The sequence below is a fragment of the Apus apus genome, chromosome 5 (genome assembly GCF_020740795.1).
Source record: "Apus apus isolate bApuApu2 chromosome 5, bApuApu2.pri.cur, whole genome shotgun sequence".
NCBI lineage: Eukaryota > Metazoa > Chordata > Aves > Apodiformes > Apodidae > Apus > Apus apus.
The window spans coordinates 20091813-20117073 of NC_067286.1; the positions used below are offsets into that span (position 1 = coordinate 20091813).

General features: G+C 39.1%; 1 protein-coding gene across 2 annotated transcripts in view; it reads left to right on the forward strand.

Moving 5' to 3' along the window:
* CD44 (CD44 molecule (Indian blood group)) overlaps positions 1–25261 on the forward strand; it is a 48057-nt gene that overhangs the window by 15007 nt on the left and 7789 nt on the right. Inside the window, exons 2-6 of one of the 2 annotated variants that reach the window (XM_051622229.1) lie at positions 10902–11067; positions 14113–14249; positions 15444–15515; positions 15990–16229; positions 17712–17807. In XM_051622229.1, coding sequence (XP_051478189.1) covers positions 10902–11067; positions 14113–14249; positions 15444–15515; positions 15990–16229; positions 17712–17807 — 711 coding nt within the window. The remainder of the gene's footprint in view (positions 1–10901; positions 11068–14112; positions 14250–15443; positions 15516–15989; positions 16230–17711; positions 17808–25261) is intronic. The other variant, XM_051622230.1, reaches the window with a different exon arrangement.

A 25261-nucleotide genomic window follows, 5' to 3' on the forward strand; every position in this document is an offset into this window, starting at 1 on the left:
ACTAAGATGTGTCTATTTTTAGCAGGCACTCCTTGCGACATGCAGGTAAATTAATTTTAAAGTGTTTTCCTGGCCCTTACTGTATTTAAAAAGCCTAGTGTGCTGAGAATTTTTTTCTCCTGAATATCGTCATTCTTTTAGAGATACAACTGTGTTTTTCAACTCTCTCTTGAAAATTTTCAAGGCTTAAAATATTTTCCTATGCCAAACTCAAATGAAAATACAAAAATTTTCAAACTTCTCCAGGGAAATTATGGACTGGGTTCCTTAAACCACTGACTTGTGTTGCAATAATGTAAACATTTAAACTTAACTTTCTTAAACTGTTTTATTTTGTGCAACCTATTTAATTAATTTTTAGAACGAAACACAGTTTCAAACTGAAAAACAAAATGCTTATTTTGCTTTATTTAAGTATCTGCAAGAGTTACTTCAGAAACTGAAAACGTGGTTTAATCCCACCAAATCTGGAAGTGTATTTCCTATAAATAATTTTAGGTTTCATAGCTTGGCAATATCCAAGGGAAAGTATTTAATCTGACAACTCCCCGGAATCTGTAAAGGCTGGCTTTCACTGTTACTATTTGAAGATGCCTCACTTATAGTGTAGGTGGCTTCTTTATAGGATTGTTTCTCCACTTTCTGTAGAGAAAGATGATTAGCAGAGCAAGAATATAATAACTGTAAGACCAGAAAAACAGCACACTCAGTGACTATCCATGTTGCTTGATCCTTGGTACTTTTTTGTTGTCGTGGTAAAGGACTGCAGCTTCATAGACACATGTTTGCATAACTCATGTGGATCTTGCAGAATTTCACTTCTAAATTTTCATTATTGTGTAGTCGTCCCAGTTTAGAGTTCAATTTTTCCAGCATTATTTTCCTTTCCTCATCAAGCCCTGATGGATTCAGGTATGGGTGTGTTTTAATTATGTCAACACGTTCCTATTGATGACTGGGGCTGGGATTAATGAATCATTTTACGTAACCTAGCACAGAGCTGTCCGGTGGTTTTCATGACTACTGACCTGGGCTTTAGCTCAACTTCTGACATAAAAGTGGAAGCTTCTCTGTCTTCTTACAGTTGTCTGGGCTGCAAATTGTTTTAGTGAATTTTTTTGTTTATAGCTTCTAAAAAAATGGTGGCATACTCAGCAAATAATAGTGCCATCCAGGCCTGTGTGTGTTGTAGTGTATTAGGTAGTCACTGAGTGATATTTTTGTACATTCAAATGAAAAATGGTGGTCATTTTGGCTTAATATATCTGTTGACAAAATGTCCTGCATCCTGAAATGTTTCATGAATCTTTCCCATATTAAATGTTGTATTCAGAGGGTATTTCCTCTAGTCAGGAGTCAAATATGCATTCCTATATAGTCACAAGGTAGTTTTCCCGAAAAACATTAAAAAAAACAAACTTCAGGTGGAGATAGTTCTTGACTGAGAGCTGAGATCTGAACTGTCCAGACCTCCTCAGATCTTAGCATTCATATGGCCCAATTTCTAGATTTGCCTGGAGGGTAACACTAGTTACTAGGAGTCTCTCTAAAACAGATGTTTACCTGTTTCCACTGTGCCACTTTTATCCACTTCATTTCTAGATTATATTAAAACATGTGCTAATATTAGAAATGTAGATCAGTGCTTAGCTAATGGTCGTTCATATTTAGAAATGTCAGTACAAGATTAAATAATCTGTGATTATAAGGAAATGTCTACCCATGTGTATATGCCTAGAGTCTGAAATATGTTTAATAAATTTATGATTAAGTTTTAATGATATATTTACAATAAATATAAAACCAACAAATGTAAATGGTTTTTATGATAAATTTTAAAACTATGCTTTATTAAAGCAAACAGAGAATGAAAACTATCTGCACCATCAAACCTCTAGTCCTTTTCCTGTTTTCAGCCTCAATGTATCACATCCTGTTCACCTATCAATCATCTTGAACCACAAACCGAAAAGGAAAATCCCCATGAGAACAGCACACTAATATTTTCTGGTTGCCACAAAATGCAGCTGGGGGTTTTACAAAGAAATGTGTCAACAATCTTGTGTCTAAGTATTCTTCCACAGGTTTTCATTTAAAGGGGGCAGGGTTTTTGCAAATCTTCCATTTCATTCACTTTAATGTGTGTCTGCAGTTTCTAAAATATCAGTAAAAATATATATATAAAACAGCATTCACCTTAAAGAATAAAACCTCTCAGTATTGGGAGCAGTGCATGAAACATCCATAAAGTGGATAAAAAAAATCTTTATGGAAAATTTACTCCAAAGGGAAGTTTGCATAAATCAGTGTTACTTATTATGTGTAAGGGTGGAAATGGAGATTTCACGTGGCTTCTTATTGTGACAGCTTCTAACAAGCCTCTAAATATCAATAATCAGGGTGTAACTCACACTATCATGAATGAACAATGCTCTTTAGTCCATCTCAGCCAATCCTATCACACCAGTGGGCTCTAGCTAGCAAATTATCTGTGGAACTGAAGTTAGTCATTTTGGATGAACAGTATTAATTGAGCCTGGTTTACCTACATGGGTATCCAGAAAACCCCTGGCAAAAATGGGACAATCCAATTCTCAAAACTGGTTTTGATTATATCGGGTTAGTTGACACTGCTTTAAAGTAATGTTGGAACAGAATGCTATCTCTACACCTACTAAAAATGTTTGTAATTTTGCTGTAGTATAAACACTCCGTGAAGCAGTGAATGTGGAAGAAGGACTGGTGTCAGCAGTAACTAAAACTCACATGACATTTCACAGTCTAAGAAAATTGCATAAAACCAGCATCTCTGTGAAGACACTAATTACCACATTTTTAAAATGACAAAATACAGATTCAGAGCATACTACCCAGAGCTGTTAGGAAACCTAGAGTTTTACTTTATGGTCTCATCTTTCAACATCCCAGCAATGGGGACCCCCCCTCTAGTCATATTAATACGAAACATATAAAAATAAAATATGAGGTCTAAGCTAAATTAAAACCTTGAGCAAGGCTTCCTGGAAACTTTGGCCCTTCTATATGTGTGTGCAGTGCAGTTGGTCAGGAAATGTACAATAAGCATGGTAGTTCCCAGAAGCATCCTGATGTACAGTATACGTGCTGTAGAGCAAGGCTGAGCATTTCCATGAAAATTGTACATGCATCTAACTGTAGCTAACAAGTAGATCCATTAAGTCTATTTGTGTAAATAAGCCTATTTATTTTCAAAAGTTGGCAAAAACTGTCTGCCTACTAAGCTGGATTCTGACTACAGCTGGATCTCTGGGTGGTTATGGAGCGTATATTGTGGTGTTTTAAAGCCATGAAAGGGCTGAAGTTTGGTGACAGCTGAATCAAATTCTCTGCAAACAAAAGCAAATTTCACTTAATATTTCAGTGAATCTGGGATGAGCTGTGAGATTCAAATGCAACCCAAAGCAAGTGGATGTAGTATATGCTTTCATAGTCAAAGTTCTTCAGAAGTTAGCCTAAAGTTATTGGAAGAGATGTTGATGTTCCAAACAAACATGATTCCAAAATCACTGAGCTTTTTACTTTTAATAACCAAATAGATCTTTGTGATCTGATGCCCCAAATTAATATTAAGTCTTGGGCTTCACAAAATATGGTTCATTATTAACAAATTTAGGCCTGCCTTGTTCTACAGGGAAGAGAGAATCAAAAAGGGAAAACTAAAGGCAAGCCTTTTTCCTGTCAAGTTCATTTATGTTTAATGCAGCTACTAACCAGACAACTTCCAAAACAATGTCAGGCTTTGAATATGGAACACTGGAAGCTAAAATAGGGGTCACTCATGTGGCAGCTGTGAGAGTAACTCCATCCCACAGCGATAGTTGTGAGCCACATCATTCTGTGGAGAGTAGCTATTTGTTGTGTTGTTGTAAGAAACAATCTGCTGAGATCTTCAACCTGAAAGTCTGCTGTTTACATTTATGACTTGTAGGTACACATAGCAATGGCTCTTGCGCATGTGGTGCTGTTCATTGAGAAGTGTGGCTGCAGAAGGTCTCTAGTCTACCAGCTATCCCCATGACCAGTGCTATGCACATCTGCATCTGGCATTTGTGGAATCACTGTGACTATTTCAGAATCATGTGTGGGAACTTACTGAGACTATTTTTCTATATGAATTCACTAGCTTCTACTCATTAAGTCCTCCAAGCAAGATAAAATATTTTATTAGTGTTCTTTTCCACACAGTTTCTACATTCTTATATTCAAAACATCTCTAGACATGGCTGCTATCAGAGAAATTTTAAAACTATATTTTTTCCTGGAAGAAAACAGCTGTGTCAAAATAAAGGCTCTTAGAAAAAACATGGCAGTCTTGCAAAAACTGAAAATTATGCCCTCTTGGTATTTTTTTTTTATAATATATGATAATAAAAAGATTAAGAAGTGTAATGATCAAGATTGTTAAACAGCTTTGCACTATCAATTTGTCTACTTAATGTAGATTTCTGAGGGGGGACAGGTGGGAGAAGAGACATTTCTTACATTCCTTTTGTGGAAAGGCAACCTAAGTATCTATAATGAATAATTCTGTTGCTTATTGTAAAATATTCAAGGTTGGATGTACAGCATTTGAGCTTTGAACAGGTGGTCATCAATACTATTGGACTCCTAACTATGCTGCAAATAATGGTTGTTTTCTCATACACCATACAGTCTGGATGTGATCTTATACTTTATCTGTGACTGTTTCCTCTTATCTGTGGAAAGGAACGTCCCTTGCACTTTAAACTGAGTAGATACACTGAAGATCGAATAACCTTAGCTTGCCAACGAACAAAAATAACTGAAGGAAGAGTGCTTGATTTGATTACTATGGTTTGCTTTTACATCTATGCTATAGAAGAAAATAGACTAGCAAGCAAAAATTACATTAGGAAATTTGTGTTTGTTATTCATATAGAATATGTCAATGCAAATATGCATGAATTGCATTTTGTGTCTGTTACGATAACAGTTATTATGTAACTTATTTCCAGTAGATGGTATAGACATCTCCATTTAATACTTGAAGACTGATCTATTTTTTTCCCCTTGCTTGCACATGGAACTCCCATTAAAATGAAGATTAAAATGAGTAATGCTCCACTCTTCACTGGGAATAGTAGGCTACTCGAATTAAGTGCACTTTGTTGTTGTCATTCTAGTCTGGATTTCAACCACTTTTTTCTCTCAAATCAAACAGGATCACAAAATCATCAAGGCTGGGAAAGACCTTTAAGATTATCAAGTCCAGCCTATGACCAACACCGCCACATTGGCTAGACTGTGGCACTATGTGCCACATCCAGCCTGTCCTTCAACACATCCAGGGACTGTGCCTCCACCACTTCCCTGGGTAGTTCATTTCAATGTCTAATCACCCTCTCTGTGAGAGAGAGCTTCCTAAATATCGAACCTAAGCCTTCCCTGGAGCAGCTTCAGGCTGTGCCCTCTTCTCTTTTTGCTAGTTGCCTGGAAAAAGAGCCCAGACCCCACCTGACTACAACCTCCCTTCAGGTAGTACAAGAGAATGATAAGATCCCCCCAGAGTGTCCTCCAGGCTAGACAACCCCAGCTCCCTCAACCTATCTCTGTAAGACTTTCCCTCTAGTCCCTTCTAAATTCTCATTGCTCTTCTCTGGACCTGCTCCAGCACCTGCTTGAAGTGAGGGGTCCAGAACTGTACACAGTACTCAAAGTGAGGCCTCACCAGTGCTGTGTACAAGGGGAGAATGACATCCTTCCTCCTGCTAGCCACTCTATTCCTGATACACGCCAGGATGCCCTTGGCCTTCCAGGCCACTAATGTTCAACCGATTATGAACCAGTACTCCCAGGTGCCCCTCGGCTGGGCTGCTCTCCAGGCACTCTTCCCCAAGTCTGTAGTATTGCATGGGGTTATTGTGGCCAAAGGGTAGGCCCTGGCACTTGGTCTTGCTGAATTTCATGCCACTGGCCTTGGCCTATCAACCCAGCCTGTCCAAGTCCTCCTGCAGCTTCTTCCTACCCTTGGGCAGATCAACACTCCCCCCAGCTTGGTGTCATCTGCAAACTTACTGAGGGTGCACTCAATCCCCTCATCCAAGTTGTCAATAAAGATGTTGTATGGGACTGGTCCCAGTACTGATCCCTGGGGGACACCGCTGGTCACCAGACAGCAGCTGGATGCAGCTACATTCACCATCACTCTCTGGACAGAGTGCTAGAAGGTAAAGGGGCTCAAGATAGCTGGTCAACATTCAAGGATCACTTCTTGCAAGCACAGGATCAGTGTGTCCCAATGGGTAGAAAATCTAGTAAGGGAGCTAGGAGACCAGCGTGGATAAAAAAGGAACTGCTGGGCAAAGTCAAGTGGAAAAGGAAAATCTATAGATCATGGAAGGAGGGGCTGGTTACTTGGGAGGAATATAGAACTGTTGTCAGAGAATGTAGGGAGGCAACTAGGAAAGCTAAGGCCTTCTTGGAACTTAACCTTGCAAGTCGGGTTAAGGACAATAGAAAGGACTTTTTCAAATACATAGCCGACAAAACTAATACCAGAGGCAATATAGGCTCACTGCTGAATGAGGTTTGTGCCCTGGTGACAGAGGATATAAAGAAGGCAGAGGTGCTGAATGCCTTCTTTGCCTCTGTCTTTACTGCTGCAGGCTTTCCCTATGAGCTCCAGTTTCATATAGCCCCAGTAGAAGTCAAGATAAAGGAGGAGTTTGCCCAGGTAGATGAGGATTGGGTTAGGGTTCAGTTGAGTAATCTGGACATCCATAAATCAATGGGTCCGGATGAAATGCATCCAAGGGTGCTGAGGGAGCTGGCGAAGGTCATTGCTAGTCCACTCTCCATCATCTTTGGTAAGTCATGGGTAACAGGAGAGGTGCCTGAGGACTGGAGGATAGCAAATGTCACTCCAGTCTATAAGAAGGGCAAGAAGGAGGACCCGGGTAACTAGAGACGGGTCAGCCTCACCTCCATCCCTGGAAAGGTGATGGAACAACTTGTCCTTGGCACTATCTCTAGGCATATCAAGGACATGGGGGTCATCAAGAGCAGTCAACATGGTTTTACCAAGGGTAAGTCATGTTTGACTAACCTCATAGCCTTCTATGAGGAAATTAGTAGGTGGATAGATGATGGGAGAGCGGTAGATGTGGTTTATCTTGATTTCGGTAAAGCATTTGACACCGTCTCCCACAGCATCCTTGTAGATAAGCTGAGGAAGTATGGGCTTGATGATCAGGTAGTGAGGTGGATCAAGAACTGGTTGAAAGGAAGAAGTCAGAGAGTTGTAGTCAATGGGGCAGAATCTGGTTGGAGGTGTGTGACTAGTGGCGTCCCTCAGGGGTCGGTACTGGGACCGGTGTTGTTCAACATCTTCATCAACGACCTGGATGAGGGTACAGAATGTACCTTCAGCAAGTTTGCTGATGACACCAAGCTGGGAGGAGTGGCTGACACACCAGAAGGCTGTGCTGCCATTCAGAGAGACCTAGACAGGCTGGAGACTTGGGCGGGGAAAAACCTGATGAAGGGCAGGTGTAGAGTTTTGCATTTGGGGAAGAAAAATGCCATGTACCAGTACAGGCTGGGGGCTGACCTGCTGGAGAGTAGTGTAGGTGAAAGGGATCTGGGGGTCATGGTAGACAGGAGGATGACCATGAGCCAGCAGTGTGCCCTTGTGGCTAAGAAGGCCAATGGCATCCTGGGGTGTATTAGAAAGGGTGTGGTTAGTAGATCAAGAGAGGTTCTCCTCCCCCTCTATTCTGCATTGGTGAGGCCGCATCTGGAGTATTGTGTCCAGTTCTGGGCCCCTCAGTTCAAGAAGGACAGGGAACTGCTGGAAGGAGTCCAGTGCAGAGCCACAAAGATGATTAAGGGAGTGGAACATCTCCCTTATGAGGAAAGGCTGAGGGAGCTGGGTCTCTTTAATTTGGAGAAAAGGAGACTGAGGGGTGACCTCATCAATGTTTACAAACACGTAAAGGGTGAGTGTCAAGAAGATGGAGTTAAGCTTTTTTTCAGTGATGACCAGTGATGGGACAAGGAGTAATGGATACAAATTGGAGCATAGGAGGTTTAAGGTGAATATCAGAAAAAAATTTTTTACTGTGAGAGTGACAGAGCACTGGAACAGGCTGCCCAGAGAGGTAGGTTGTGGAGTCTCCTTCGCTGGAGATATTCAAAACCTGCCTGGACACCTTCCTGTGTGATGTACTCTAGGTGACCCTGCTCTGGCAGGGGGGTTGGACTAGATGATCTTTCGAGGTCCCTTCCAACCCCTAGGATTCTATGATTCTATGATTCTATGATCCAACCAGTTTTTAACCCTGTGAAGGTTGCACCTGTCCAAGCCATGGATTTCTAGCTTTTCCAGGAGGATGTTGTGGGATACTGTGTCAAAGGCCTTGCTGAAGATGAGGTAGACCATATCCACAGCCTTCCCCTCATACACTAGGTGGGTCACCCAATCATAGAATGAGATGGGATTGGTCAGGCAGGACCTTCCTTTCCTAAACCCATGTTGGCTGGATCTGATTCCCTGGTGGGGCAGGATCAAAGCTCCTGCAGTAAGATTCCTTTGAAGGATCCTTATGTTTCCCCATTTTCTCCATACACATACCTATTATTTATTCTTATTCTCTTAGTTGTTTCTGTTTAAAAAGGTGATAAACAAATGCTTATTTTTCCACTCATTTTACTCAGTCACAGGGTTCTGTTGGATTATACTGTTTTCCTGTTGTACCTGTTGCATTGTGTAGGCAGTATCTTTCAAATGTAAAGATGAATGGATAATCTCAGATCTTCTAGCCACTTACGCTTTCAGTTCACTGTCTGTAGTGAATTGTATGAAGCACTCCCCTCCTGTAGGCTTTGCATGTACTTCTTGTTCAGGGTTCCCAGGCTGAAGGCCAGAAAATAAAATGCACAACATTGCCATGGCACCTAAATTTTTATTTTATTCACAAATGGTGTTCCCTAGGGCTCAGTACTGGGGCCAGCTCTCTTTAATGTCTTAATCAATTATCCAGATGAGAGGATCAAGTGCACCCTCAGTAAGTATGCAGATGACACCAAGTTAGGTGGGAGTATTCATCTGCCTGAGGATAGGAAAGCTCTGCAGAGGGATCTGGACAGGCTGGATCAATGGCCCAAGGCCAACTTTATGAGAGTCAACAAGCCCAAGTGTGGGATCCTGCACTTGGCTCACAAGAACCCCATGCAATGCTACAGGCTTGGGGAAGAGTGGCAGAAAAGGACCTAGGGGTGTTGGTTGACAGCTCATGAATATGAACCTACAGTGTGCATAGGTGGCCAATGATGCCAACAGCACCCTGACTTGTATCAGAAGTAGTGTGGCCAGCAGGACTAGCAAAGTGACTGTCCCCCTGTAGTTGGCACTGTTGAGGCTGTACCATGAATACTGTGGGGGCCCTTCACTACAAGATGAACATTGAGGTGCTCGAGAATATCCAAAGAAGGACAATGAAGATGATGAAGAGTCTAGAGCACAAGTCTCTTGAGAAGCAGCTGAGGTTGCTTAGCCTGGAGAAAAGGAGGCTGAGGGGAGACTTTATCACTCTCTACAACTACTTGAAAGGAGGTTGTAGCAAGGTGGATCTCATTTCCCAAGTTACAAGTGATTAAACAAAAGGAAACGGCCTCAAGTTGGTCCAGGGGAAGTTTAGATTGGATATTAGGAAAAATTTCTTTACTGAAAGGGTTGCAAAGCATTGTAACAGGCTGCCCAGGGAAGTGGTTTAATCACCATCCCTGGAGGTATTTAGAACACATGTAGATGTGGTGCTCAGATACATGCATGATGGACTTGGAAGTTAATGGTTAGACTTGATGATCTTAAAGGTCTTTTCCAACCAAAACAGTTCTCTGATTCTATTATTTTTATCCTCGTATTGCTTGACATTGAAAGTTACTTCCATATGCAAACCTTAAAATCCATCTAAGACATCCTGCAGTGTTAAACAAGCTTGCTGCAATGCACATTGAAACTCTGATATGGGTTGGCAGTAAGATGTTTGTGTGTGTGAGCTCAGCAACAGGAAGCCTTTTAAAATGGAGGGAAATACTACCAAGGTAAATCAACAGGGACAAGAAGTTTCTTCATATGAACTCTTATGTGATGTGCATTTGATGCTTCTCTCTGCCCTAGCAGGCTGAATAAGAGCTCAAATATTATTTTTCAGGGAGTTTTTAGCAAGAGAATGTTGTTCAAGTTCAGAATATCTATGTAGTTTACTCAGTTTTTGTGTCAGGCGCATCATGGAGCATTAAACCAATTCCAGCTTTCTGCTCTTGCCTAGCTAGTAATAGGAAAACATTGCTTGAGCTGGTTTTGGAACTGGGGATTGACATATATCTTCATTTAAAAGGGGGATTTACATAATATATTCATTTAAAAGGATTCACTGTGAAGGGATCACAATGAGATAGTTAAGGAACCTTATGATCATAAAGTCTCTGATTATACACCATTTAATATTTTTAAAAGTATGTTATGAATTAAATACTTTAACACATTTTAATATTCAGTTTGTTTACAGTAATTGGGTTTCCAGGACTTTCACAATGTATTTTCAAATTCTTCATGTTATTGTTAATGATATGTTAAAAGTGCTAGATACCTAACACAAACATGTTGTATTGATACTTTTGGAAAGGCTCATGATTCGTCTTGTGTCTCAGCCCAAATAAGGGAAGTATGTAGAAGGTGACTGAAAGTGCTACCTCTATTTCTGAATTAATCGGTAGCTTCTACTTATTGCTGGTTTGCACTGAAAGCACTATACTTGAAAATAAATAATTTCCAGGTCTTCAGTGAAGCATTAAGTCCAACAAATTGTATTCCTTCTTCAATTTTATTTTGATAACAGAATTCAATATAAGTTGCAGATATGGAGGAGTTTTTCATGTTGAGAAAAATGGTCGCTACAGCCTCACACGATCTGAAGCAGTAGAACTCTGCAGAGCTCTCAATAGTACCCTGTCAACATTAGAGCAGCTGAAGAAAGCTCATGAACTTGGATTTGAAACTTGCAGGTAAAGAAGTTCTTGAAAAATAATATGTCATTATGAGTCCATCCATTTATGCTATAGTATAATAATTAGAGTTGATTTAATATAGCTGTTCATTAGATGGCCATATTAGTCCTCAAGTAAGTTATATTCTGTGATGATCTTTGTGAATATGTATGTTTGCTCTGGGTCCAGTAATAAATAAGTCCTTGAATGCATATACTTTTTACCAATTATCTTTGAGAAACAGAATCTTAGCAATAAAATCTGAAGATAAAAATAAAGATTGACAGTATAATAAATTAACTAGGAAGAAGTTCAGATCATACTATACCACTGACTAATTGTGAAGATAAGTATATGAAAAGTATTTGTGATTTTCAATGACCTGATATAAGGTTAAAGTCTGAAGATAGTATATAAAATATATGGAACTCCATCTTCTAAGAAAAGGTAAAAAGCAAGTGGTACCATGAGGAATTAATTCCTGACATCCCAGTGAAAAATTGCCATGGTATTAGTGCATTCTTATGATCCATGAAAGGAGAAGTTTCAGAAAACCGCCATAAAATGATTAAAAAACCCAAAAACATGTTGACAAGCTACTTAGGCTCTCTGTAATTAAAGATGTATAGGGCAACAAATGTGGATAATAGAGATTCTTCAGTTAAGCAAAAAACAATCAGACCAAGAGACTGGAAGTTAGTTGCAGAAATTTTTTATTTGAAAACCTGAGTAGCAATACAACAAAATATGTAAGAATAACAATTACTGGCTGAAACAACTTACAAAGATTGTAGTAGATTCTTTGACACACCAAAATTTAATCAAAATTAGATAGCTTCCCTAAGAACGCCCTCTGTTCAGTCACAACAGTCCTATGATCTGTAAAGATGTCAGACTAAATGATCATGTGATATTGCTTTGCAAAATATGTAATGCACTTACTATGCAAGTCTTCCCAAACATTCATCGAAAGAAAAAAGATTTATTTTGGGAGTTGTAAATGAAAATTTTTTGGATAATTTTTGTTTGTTGTTTTGTGTTGTGGGTGCTGGGGTTTTTTGGGGGCTTGTTTGTTTAAATCAGCATGGATCCATGTTGGTAAACCATTATAGAGTTGAAATAAATATCAGTGGATTTTCAGCTTTGTTACAAACTAAACAGTAAATATGGAGAAACTGAATTTATCTTTTAAAAGACTGGAGTAGAAAGTTTCAGTGGACATTTCTCCAAAATTTTGAGACTTTCATTCAAGAACCATGAGAAGTATTACTAGAATCAATACTGTGAATTATTTCACTTCAGTTTAGCCAGTGGTGCTTTCCTTTTTAATGCCTAATGCATGAATGTTCTTTCCCACTGGCTTGCAAGTCCATGAACATCAAATAAAGCTCCTCTTAAATTAATAGTAACTTTACAAATTAATTTGTAATCATAGAAAGTTGTATGCACAGTGCCTTGAAAACATTATTGTACATATAAATGTCACGCACTGCTGTTGATGACAGCATAGGGCATGTTCACTTTCACAGGCATTATTCCCTGCATGGTGTTGAAAGAGGTGAACAATAAGTGCCAGGGAACAATGGACAGGAAGTTCCTAAAAATTCTTCCATGAGAAGTGGGAATGTAATTTAAAACAGTAACACATACAGAGTAGATACAATGTCCTGCCCAACATAGTAGGCGTGTTCTTTCTCTAACATTAGCGTATGAACGTATTTGTCATTCTGGATTGTCCAGCACTCTACAGTATGTAGAGACTGAGGGTCCAATCCTAACTCAACTTCTAGATGTAGAGATTTCCAGTGCTAGCCATTAGGAGTACTCTAAAATGTGGAAAGTCTTTTCTGTATTAAAAATATAGAGATAATTTGAAGAAGCAGAGGGAGGTGTTTTTTGCAGAGGGGAGCCATAGTTTTTCATTGATGTTGCATGTCTCCCTAATTCACACCTTAGCAGAGAACAGATTTGGACATGTAGATAGAATTCCCTCCCTCTTTCCTCCTGGTCAGCTCTCCCACCCTCTTACCTTCACTTGTTGTGTTAGAAGCCCTTGTCAGGGCTCTTGTCAAGGTTGAATAGGAGAGAAAAAATATAGTGCGTATAATAATGAAAATGCATGTGGAATGGTGAATGAATAAAATTAATCAACAGACCATAACACAAGTGATTAATGGATTATAGAGTGACATCATTAGAAGTATGAATAAAGATGTTCATCATTCCACCTACAATGGTGTTTCAAAATTGCAAGGATCTGCACATTAGATATGTAACTGGAATGGAGCTCACAGATAAAAAGTTGCATAGCTATAAAATTTATGCCTTCCTAATAAATAGTACCTCTCAAGAAGTAAAACAAATCCTAAACCAAACCCTAGTTCTCTTTACCATTCCAGCACACCTCCCAGCTAAGTACATTGGTATTAATCAGATGTTACAGGATTGCAAAATAGTAGTAACACGTGCATTATGTAGGTCTGTTAACAACAGTCTTCAATGAAATGTGTGAGCTCTGTACTAAACAGCCACATTGCTTGACTGAAAGATACCGTAAGAATTTGTGGATGAATGAGTGTTGTATTAGAATATTTTACTTAGTTGTCATTTTTTGTTGAAATTGATGTATCTTAAAATAATTCTCTAAATTTGATCAGATACTATGAATTATTCCCCTAACATTTCTATGTGAAATATCACTGAAGAGTATGTTGTGCTTAAAGCAATGAAAATGTGACTCCCAGAAGAAAAGAGAAACCAGTCTCCCTTTAATTGCCTTGCTCTGAAGCTGATTGTCATAGCTAATAAGATGCTCACTTACTTAAAATGGGTTTAGCTCTGGAGGTTACATGCAAAATTGTGTTGAGTGGCTGGAGACTTATGTAGCTATATGTGAGAAAGGAACATTCTTCATATAAAAAAAGTATGCATAAGCACTTTAAAAAAATAATGTAAGATGAAAATAATGGCTTCATTGTAGTTTCTTAATGTTTGAGATATCTAGAACATTTATGCCATCTGCTAGAATATGTAATATGGTTTATTTTCCTCCTTTCTTCACAGGTATGGTTTTGTAGTGGGAAATATTGTTATCCCACGAATCAATCCCTATCATCTTTGTGCAGCAAATCACACTGGCATTTACAAACTTTCAGCAAATACAACTGGTCGGTATGATGCATACTGTTACAATGCAACAGGTATGTATATGCTTTTGTGATTTATTTCAGATATAGATTAACTAACAATAACATATAATGTATTTAAGGTACTAGAATGAGGGCTTCTTTTCAGCTGAGAAATATGTTTTGTCAGCTTCTAGAAGTGTATCTGTAATACCAGCAATTAATTTGACATATTTTGCTGTCAGTGTGTTTAGAACTAAACTGTTTTCTGACCTTGGGAGTAACTTCGTATCTTCAGAGCAGTTAATTATGATTGCTTAGTGCAGTGAACCACTGCAGCAGTGAATCTAAAAGACATAACTGTTCTAGCTGATGGCTCTTGGCTTTTCTGTTATGAACTTCCATAGTGAACAACAATTATTTGTGCTAAGGGGTTCTAGGAGTGGCTGCCACCTGCAGCAGCTCGAAGGCCCAGGGTGGCCATACCAGGATGATGGACATGTCTGCTGCTTTCCTGTTTGCAGGTTAATCCAATATTTGTTCTCAGGAAAATCTCCATTCAGACATTAGGCAGTTACATATTCATAGAGGAAAGAGATCTTACAGAAATCTGTAGGCAAAATTAACTGATGGTTTGAATGGCTGTGACTTTTTAAATTTTTGTTCTTGGTGGTCATACTAAAAATCACCTTTGCATTGGCACAGTATCAAGTGAACTGTCATCTCCTGTCATCCACACCGACTCTTCTCCTGCTACAGTGATGTCCATGCCTACCAGAGCTTTATAATTCCTCCTGAGTCTTATTCCCTTCTGGCACTATGGGCTAGGCGGTCCACAAACTGGCTCCAAATGTGGCACTGCAGGCTGCTGGAGCAAGCAGTGCTCACCAGACCACTGTGCAGAGCCCTCCATGGGAGGGGTCCCTTGAGCTAAAAAGAATCAGAACTACCACTGCTGCCACAGCAGTGGGGCTATATGCATTGAAACTAATAAGGCAATTTTAACTGGCAATAGCCTTTTCTGAAATGCTTATGGAAATGGAGAATCTCACTGTTAGCCAACAGAACAATCTTGAAGTGCTCCACCTCAGAAGGAAAAAAAAGGGAACGTAGATAGATCAGTGAATAATGCTTGATTTAGGAATTAGTTATCTATTGTTCACACCTGAAGGTTATGTTTTGTGATTATGTACAATTAATATGGGTATACAGGTGATTTTTTTTCTCGATTTTCTCAAATTAATATTTTCTGTTTTCCTTCTTTTACAGAAACAAGGGACAAAGCATGTGAGCCAATTGAAAGACTAGATACTTCTTTCCTCAGTAATCAGGGTGAAATAGGTATTGTATTGATTAGAATATTGTATTTTATTGGCTAATATCAGGCCAAACAAAAGAAAAACAAGGCAAGAGACATTTGACACCAATTAAAGCATCACATTTAAGCTGTTCATTAGAAAAGCAGCTGGATGTGGGAGAAAACTCTCAAAATAAATTATTTGTCCCAATTCTAAAATTATGATTGACTTTACAGATACTAAGATTTTATGTTCAAAATCAAATGGTCTTATAAAAATATTTCATGCAGAGGAAGCCCCCTATGGTTGACAAATACATACTTCAGCATATATGTATTAGACATAATTTAGTGATGTATGATCTAGACACACTAGATGGGATGGCAAAAATGGATGAACTGATATTATATCACAATTGTTCATTTTTTAATTATAAGACTTAAAATGTTTAGCATTATTAATACATAGCTATGTCACTTCTTGATTATCAACTGCTTAATTTCTACTTTTACAACAGTCATTGATAATGCAGATGGCTCACATTATAACACAGATGACACACGTCATAGTGGAGGGTTGTCGACCTCAAGTGCTGATGATGAAAATGTAGGTAGTGGATCAACACATGACACAACTCCCATGGATCCCCTCATCAGGAGATCCAGCCCCTCATATTATGGAAGTGCTACACCAGTCTCACAGCTGCCAGATCATTCTTCTGGAGGAGATGAAAAAGAAACTCCTATAAAAGATTCTGGTAAGGACAGTAGGTAGCCCTTTATATCCCTTTTAAAATAAGCTGAGTGAAGGATTACATTGCTAGATAAAGGATGTCATGAGGGAATGAGAAGCACAGTCTCTAATTTGTATCCTAGAGAAGAAAAGGAGATGATGTATCTTTGAAAGGAAACAGAAACATTCTGAATTTCTAAGGATTTTTTTATTACATGGGAGCACAAGGCAGGCACACATCAGCACAATTTCCCACATAAACCTCCCCAAGATATTGAGAATCGAAGGTTCTAAGAATTTGCTCTTGTTCTTATTGAACTATTTATTTAATTAAAATCTCAAAAACATATCTAGCAGTGAACACAGAGGTTGGTGAGGCCAAAGGTATGGGTATATGGAGATAAGGAGAACATATTCTTATCTGTTCTCTAAAAGGATGAATTGACATTAAATAATAATAACAATGAGGTGTTTACAGTACAAGTGATTTCTCTTTGTATGCATACAGAGGGGTTTTAGGTCATCTTCTTACCACAGCATATTACAAAGTGCACAGAGTGACAAAAATGTAAAATTACAATGTTGTTCTTCCTTTAGGTGGTAAAGCCAAATTCTATTTTCATGAAACCCTTCCAAATACAAATGCCATAATATTTTCTAGGGCTTTCTGCAGGGGGACAAATCAGTGCTTTGCCTGTATCTTGCTTTCTTTTGAAAGTGGCATGTATTTTATTTAATCTTTTATGTTGTCTGTGTGGCTGAAATTATCAGACATCTGAAAGACTGGCTCCCACTGAACCTCAGGGATACAAATATAATTTATCCTCTAAGTGCAGTAAAGTTTATTGTGTGATCTCTGAACACAGGCTTTTTAATCAAATCACCAATAGCTTACCAGTGAAGGATACCAGTATTAGGCATCATTATCCTCAATAAATACTGAAAATATTGTGTGTCAGGATTTTAAAATTACTTTTCACTGATGGTATACTCATGACATTTCCATCATGAAAGGTAAATCCTAACATTCTCTTCCTAAGAACTAGGATTACAGCCATTCCCCAAGCTGTATGACATAAATCAGTTGCTTGCCATGACAACTCTTACCAACTCTGCTTACATTCAGAGTTTAGATTTTTTAATTAATTCTGAGAATGTATCTCAGCTAAGAGTGGAATACAAATAACTTCACTAATTGCTCTAGAATCCAAGTCCAGAATGTATAAAGGTATGATTAGAGTTCAAATCCCATTAACAGATCATTGCCAGAATGTTCATTATCACTGCAGTACATGCTTCTCTCCAAATAATCTGTTTTAGTGATAACCTTATTATGTTAGTAAAGTAAGGCTATTTGGTATTGAGTTGTATGAAGAACCGAGTTTGTATCTTTCTTCTCTCTTGGACAAGTAAATGAAGGAATGAAGTTTGTAGTATAGGACCAAAGTAGTTTTGAATACTGAGCTCAGCTAATGAAATAGTAAATGACTCATCTATTACCATACAGATAACGAAATTTCTCCTGTATCACCTGACAACTCTTTGGTGACGGCAGCTGATGATTACCCTGAAAAAGACGGTGGAGAATATACTGCGAGTACTAGTAAGATTTACGTATGATAATGACTACATCAAATATAGATTGCATTAAAATGTGTTTTTTTTTTTCTTCCAATAGGGTATTCTGGTAAGTGGTGAAGTATGCATCACGTCCAATTCTGGAAAGACACTGAAAGACTTTCCAGACTGGTTAAGTCAGGAATAACCTTCGCTCTCTAGGACAAGGGGAGCAAAAACATTTACTGTGTGTTTACTTCAATGCTTATACATAGAGTTTAGAATGTTTAGTGTTTCTCATTGCTTTTTTATCACAGCTGTTTGCTTTATGAGGCACCACAAATTAGTGCAACCAATTATCACTTGAAGTAAATTTCTGAGGTAGAAAAGGACATTTTTGTCAATTTGTGGTGAAAGTGTCTTGTCATTCTAATATATTTATGATTGTGAATGTGGGTAATCCATGTCAAAAGTATGGTCTTGCTCACCAAAAACTGCTTTAAGTGGTAGTTCCAAATTGCCAAGCCACTTGTGTACTGTATTTTGATATGTCGCAACTAAAAATGCTATGCAAAATTCAATTCACTGGGCTTTCGAAGCTAGTAACACAATCTTACACTTTAGTAGAAAGTTTCAAACTTGACTGACACTAAAAGCAGTGGCTATTTTTGCTGTTGGAGGAATGTGATTATATGATGAATTCATACATTTGTCTTGCACTTGCATCTGTCTCATTGGCATGAGCATGTTCAGGGTTCTAGTGCTGGTGAACTTTGCTGAAGGAAAAGTGCTTCTCAAGTAATAATAGCAAGATCTTGGTTGGATGAACCATGTCTTAACAGCTTCAGGGTCTCATCATGACAATCTGGAGAAATCCACCACCCAAGCTCGGTGGAATTCTTTCTCAAACCATTGGTGATTGTCAGTTCCTGGAGAGAAGACACAAGAAGCCACACAAGAAACCAAGGGTAAAGAATGTCATGCTAAGACAGCACTTAGATTAAAGGCTGAATGTATCATATATGTCACTACTTTTCATTATGATGCATTTGAAGTGGGAAAAGCAAAACACTAGGCTTTCTGTCATTGACTGTACTTTGGTGGTGGTGGAGCAGTTGTCCACATTGTTCATATACTGTGGAGATATTCTGCCTGTCTGAAAGAGATGAGTATGTGAGGTTTTTTTATAAGGGATGTACTTGGGGTTTTATTTTTTTCTGTTCAGAGGCAATTTAGAGATAGACTATTCCAATGAGAAGAACTTGTTGGGGAAAAGAAGAAAATGTTTTTTGAGTCTGTTACACTATACTCACTCTGCTAGAAGAGGACAGAGTATGGTTAGTGCTGTGAGCATAGGGCATTGAAATGTAGCTAAGAGCCACATTGGGGCAGCTTCAGCAGGGTCATGGCAAAGTGATGAATCCCTTGTGAGTGGAAGAACCAGGAGGAGACATGGACCATAGAAGTATGGTGCTGTACACTTTGTGATTGTAAGCCTGCAGGTTGGGGAGACAGAAAAGCGTAACTGCTGTCAGCAGAAGACCTTTTGTGTTAGAGCCTCATGGCAGATTTAACATCATCACAGCAGATGTGACTTCACGTGTCAATGGCTCAGATGATGAAGACTCTTCAGAAGACATTATTTACTCAACAGTATTTTCAGTCTGGGACAAGAGTATGGCCAAGTGTGCTCCAAGTACTAATAAGGAACTTCCTTTCTTTTTGGATGGTTTGTTTCTTACTTTTCCTGTCTTACCTGTTGTTCATTCTTCTTTTTCACACATATATTGTACGAAAATTGGATTGTCTTCTCATCAACTTTTCCTTCAGTGGTCTCTTTTGCAATTGGGAAAGTCATTTGAGTTACATATCAACAGAATGAATATATCTTCTATCACTACCTAAGTTCTCCATTTCTGCCTGTTTGAATGCATGTATTCACTCATGATTTTCCAAGGAAAAAAGTGGGTTTTTTTCATTTTTTTTCTTTTTCTTTTTTCTTTTTTTCTTCTTTTCTTCTTTTCTTTTTTCTTTTTTTTCTCTTTTTTTTCTTTTATTTTTTTTCTCTTTTTTCTTCTTCTTCAACCAGTCACAAGTGGGGTCCCCCAGGGACTGGTAACATCTTCATAAGTGACCTGGATGTTGGGATCAGGAGTGCCCTGATGAAGTTTACTGATGACACCAAGATGAGTGAAGAGATTGACACTCCAGAAGGAAGAGCCACCCTCCAGGATGACTTAGACAGGCTGGAGGAGTAGGCCAGCAGGAACCTTATGAAGTTCAATGGAGAGAACTGTAATGCCATGCACCTGGGAACACATAACCTAGGGGTACAGTTCAGACTGGGATTCACCTGGCTGGAGAGCAGCCCTGTGGAACCATGGGGGTCTTGATGGATAACAGCCTCAACATGAGTGAGCAGTGTGCTGCAGTGGCAAAGAAATCCAACAGGATGCTGGGCTGTATCAACAAGGACATAACCAGCAGAGATAAAGAAGTCTACTCTACTCAGTGCTTGTCAGACTATACCAGGAGTATTGCATTCAGTTTTGGTCCCCACTATACAAAAAAGATGCAGACAGGCTGGAGAGGGTCCAGAGAAGGGCCATCAGAATGATCAGAGGACTGGAGGACCTGCCATATGAGAAGAGGCTGAGAAAACTGGGTTTGTTCAGCCTTGAGAAAAGAAGGCTTCGGGGAGACCTTATTACCATGTTCCAGTACTTAAAGAGTGGCTGCAAAGAAGATGGAGACTCCCTATTTACAAGGAGTCACATGGAAAAGACAAGGGATAATGGGCACAAGTTGATCCTGGGGAGGTTACGATTGGGCACAAGAGGTAAATTTTTCACAAGAACAATCAAACACTGGAATAGTCTCACAAACAAAAGGGCAGAGAGAGAGAGAGAGATTTAACTTGACAGGGTGCTGAGCCATCTCATATAGTATTACCTAGAAAGGTTGAACCAGATGGTCCTTGAGGTCCCTTCCAACCTGGCATTCTGTGATTCAATATCATAAATTCTAATACTTAATATATCATCATTATTTTAATACATAGCTTAATTTTCCTGATATGAATTGTTCCAAAGTGATCATCCTATAGCTCTATTGAACTAAAAATCCACTCATACCTAAAACAATTTTAAAGAATTATCAATTAATTTATTTTATCAGTAAGAACTTTAGTTATTATTGTGTTCAAAACAAGTATGCTTCTCAACTTTGAACCTAGTTATTTCATTCAGTCAGTCTCAGAAGAAATGACAATTTCCTTGGAGCCAGCCTTGAAATTGTGTAATTGGGATATTAACTCAGAAAGTTTGTAATCTTTTTCACTTCTATTCACCCAGAATACACAGGCTCAACAGCTAAGTTAGTATTAATAAATATGAAGTATAGATGCAAGCAGTTTTTTCTATGTGGTCATTGGAGTACTTTCCAGCACACTTAATTCTTCTTCCGATCCTAGTGATGCTTTTGTATGATAGGGTTTCCGAAGGACTTCTCTTTTATTTTGTCTTTCATTTCACATCAAATGCAACAATACAACAATGAAAAGAAAAAGTCAAAAATGTAAAAGCCAAGCACTGTTGTTGTGTAGACCATAAGGATGAGAATAATACGACTGGTATTGGGTATTCTTATGATTAGTGATTCAATCATCATCTTATCTGTACTAGTCACAAGTGAAAATGAAAAACATCAAAGACCAACCTGGCATCCACTCTTACACAGTGTTCTTTCTGAATGGGTCAGTCAAGATCAAAATCCTGCAATTACAACTGGGAGTATTAAACAACATGAGTTTACTCTTGCAGGTAATACTAAAAAGGAATCTTCTCACACAGGTCATATTACAGGTCACATTTTAGTAAATTATCAGGTTTTACTAATGGTTTCGTTGTAGACTTTTTTACTAAGACTTCTCCATTCTGAGGCCATAATGGATTCTGTGAGTAAACCTGAGCAATTCTGATGTTATATTATGACTTTCAGAACTTACTCTTCAGACCTGTTACTGTAGGTTTGTTTTCTCTCCTACATGGATTACATGTCAAGACCTACAGTAGATTAATTCCACAACTTTTGTCTATGTTTTGTGTTCTGTGTCATGCAGTCACAAGGATTTAACAGGCTATCTAGCAAGGTTATATCTGTAGGAAACAGTGAATGTTTATATGGAAAGATAATAATAATGTCAGATTCACCAAAGGGAAGTCATGCTTGACCTTGCCTTTTATGACGGCAAAATTAGATAGATGATAGGAGGGCAGTTGACGTGGCCTACCTCGCCCTCAGCAAGGCTTTCAACACTGTCTCCCATCACATCCTTACAACCAAACTTGAGAAGTGAGGATTGGACGATTGGGAAGTGAGATGGATTGGAAACTGGCTGAAGAACAGAGCTCAGAGAGTTGTGGTCAGTGGGGCTGAGGCCAACTGGAGGCCCATGACTAGTGGTATCCCCCAGGGGTCCAGTCCTGTTCAATATATTCATTGACAACCTAGATGAAGGGATAGAATGTACCGATGACAAATTTGCTGGTAATACAAAACTAGCTGCATTGGCTGACACTGAAAGGCTGTGCAGCCCTCCAGCATGACCTGGACAGGCTGGTGAGCTGGGCAGGGAGAAACCTAATGAAGGTCAGCAAGAACAAGTGTTGAGTACTCCATCTGGGGGGTGAACAACCCTAGGCACCAGTACAAGTTAGGGGGTGACCTGCTGGAAAGCAGCTCTGGGGAAAAAGACCTGGGACTCATGGTGGCCAACAAGCTGGTAACGCACCAAACAATGTGCCCTCGCAGCCCAGAGGGCCAGTGCTATACTTAGGTGCATTAAGAAGAATGTGACCAGCAGGTTGAGGCAGGTTTTCCTTCCCCTCTACTCTGCCCTTGTGAGGCCTCACCTGGAGTATTGTGTGCAGTTCTGGGCTCCCCAGTTCAAGAAGGACAAGGAACTCCTGGAGAGAGTCCAGCACAGGGCCATTAAGATGATTAAAGCACTGAAGCATCTACCATATGAAGAAAGGCTAAGTGAGCTCAGTCTGTTTAGCTTAGAGAAAGAAAATCTGTTTTACTCTTTGCCAGTAGATGTAGTAGACATTTGAGTAAGGCCTATCACAGATAGAAGAATCAATGAGGAAAAGAATAAATGGATCTCTATATACTGAATTCATACTTTTCTCACCATCATCATAACAGCTATGGCCTCTAACCATGGCACCAAAAGGAACAACTCAGGGTAAGACCCATTGGTCTATACAGGTTGGGACAAGAGAGGGATAGAGTTATTCCTTCCAGAGAGAATGCTGAAAGAGAGTCTTCCACTACAGGTACTAGTAATGATGTCAATTATGTGTATTTAATTACTTCTGTTTCTCAGATGGACTGTATTGGAAAATTACTCAATGAACTTGTAGAAAGGAGTAACTTATTGATCTCTTTAAGACAATGACGAAATAGAGAGTGATCAATTTACTCTGTGTTCTGCCTGGATGGTGGTGAAATAGAAGTTTTCAATTTTAGCTCTGTATAAATCTTTTATTTTTTACTTACCAATACACTTTCTGTTCCTTAGCGAAGCATGACTGTGGAATTGCATCCAGCTCATTAGATAAGTTACATTATTTACTTTTGCTAATCTGTTTTTACCATAAAGTTGAATTTGTATTTATGTATATTTGTGCATCAAGAGGTTAATTCTTTTAATTTGTGAATATTCAGCTGGGGAAAGAGTGTTCTTTTCATAGATTTTATTGGTTCTTAAAACAGAAAATAATTTACAAAACTGGCATGACACAACATCTTGGTGCAGTCTCATGTAACACATACCATTTATACCATCAAAGTAATGTTCTAAAAACATGAGAAACACTTCATTTAATAAGAGGAAAGGTAAATTTAGTAATCTCTTAAATAGACAGTTCTCAGAACCTTTTTTTGGTTTTGTGACAACTAGTTAAAATATTTTTATGGTTGCTGAGTGTGCCTCTGAGCATATATCTTCTCATTTTGCCTGTTACTAAACTACATCAGCCAGCTATTCTGAAAAAGCAGGGCAGTTTAGGTTAGGAAGCTGACAGTGATAATAAATAGAAAACCTTGTTTCCTTTTCTGCCTTATGATCCAATCTGACTAAAAAACAAAGTGTAATCTTCATATAAGGAAGAGAAAAACAGTATAGGCTGTGGGTTCAGTAAAGACCATACCACAAAGTAATTCTAATAACTAAAAACCTTCAATAATGCCAAAAATTGAAGCTGATTCTGGGACAAAGCTTAGTCTTGTGACTACAACAAACAAAACAACAACTCATGGAATGTTGAGCAACAAAGGAGAACCAATGCCTGTAGAAAGAAGTCATTACTGTCAATACTGATATTTGTCATGCAAAACATACTGTAGCAGCACTTGACAGTGTCCCTGAAGCTGAGGATCTGTGGTCAGCCTGAGGTGCTGTGTCCACTGTCTTTGGGAATATTTTGGATTAAGTAAAAAAGTGGAAGTGAAGAGCATATGAAAGTATCTGATTAATACATTGAGAGAGCAGTGATGATGTATGTGAGGATAGAAGAACACCCTTCTTTTCCTGTTTTGTGGTGAGAAAATGGTAGCAGTAGTTTGAAGTGAGTACGCCACTTGAACAAGGTGGAAATGGAAGGGGCACAGCAGCATACACACAGAATTCACAGCTGATTAAATCATCATGGTAACAGCTGTCGCCTCACCTGATGGTGTCCACCATGAAGACCAAATATAGCCATGTCTGCCTTCAGATAATGAACCAGGCCAGAGCTTTGAAGATGTCATGCTTTCCACAGATGCCCCTGGGGATGAGATCCCCCACAAGAACACTGCTAGTACAAACAAAACTGGTGATGATTCTCCTCTGATGGGTACCAGTAAGAATAATGTGTCATACTTATTTGTCATGCTTGGTGTGAAAGGAGACATTATTTCTTATGAAATTGTCTCCTTTTCCTACCTTTCTCATGCTGACCGTCTATATTCTTGTTGTGAACTTGCAGTGCAAAAATCTGTGGTGTAGTCTGTGCTGTTGATATAATTACCTTCTGGACAAGGCAGAAGTGACTTGCTGGTACAGCTGGTGGTTTCCATCCTTTGCTGATGCATGTTTCTGGGTGGCCCTCTGACTGTTTTGCAAGACATGCACTCTGCTGATTATGAATCCCCAGCCCCATCTTCCTTTCTTGATCTGTGGATCAGGCTTGATATGCTTTGGCAACATGACTGGTGTGGTGGCGGTAGTCTGGTGGCTTAATCCGATGGCTTGCTCCTGTAACAGCAGCAGGACCATCACCAGGGACTGATATCCTGGTGGTGAGGGCAGGACAATCATAGAAGAATTGTGCCCCATAACTTCTGTCTTCAATTTCTTATTCCTCCTCACTGGTGGATTGCCAGGCAGTCCCACCACAGATCTGGCTGCAGTACAGCCTCCCACCCCTGGCAGTCCACCTGGAAGTGGCAGCT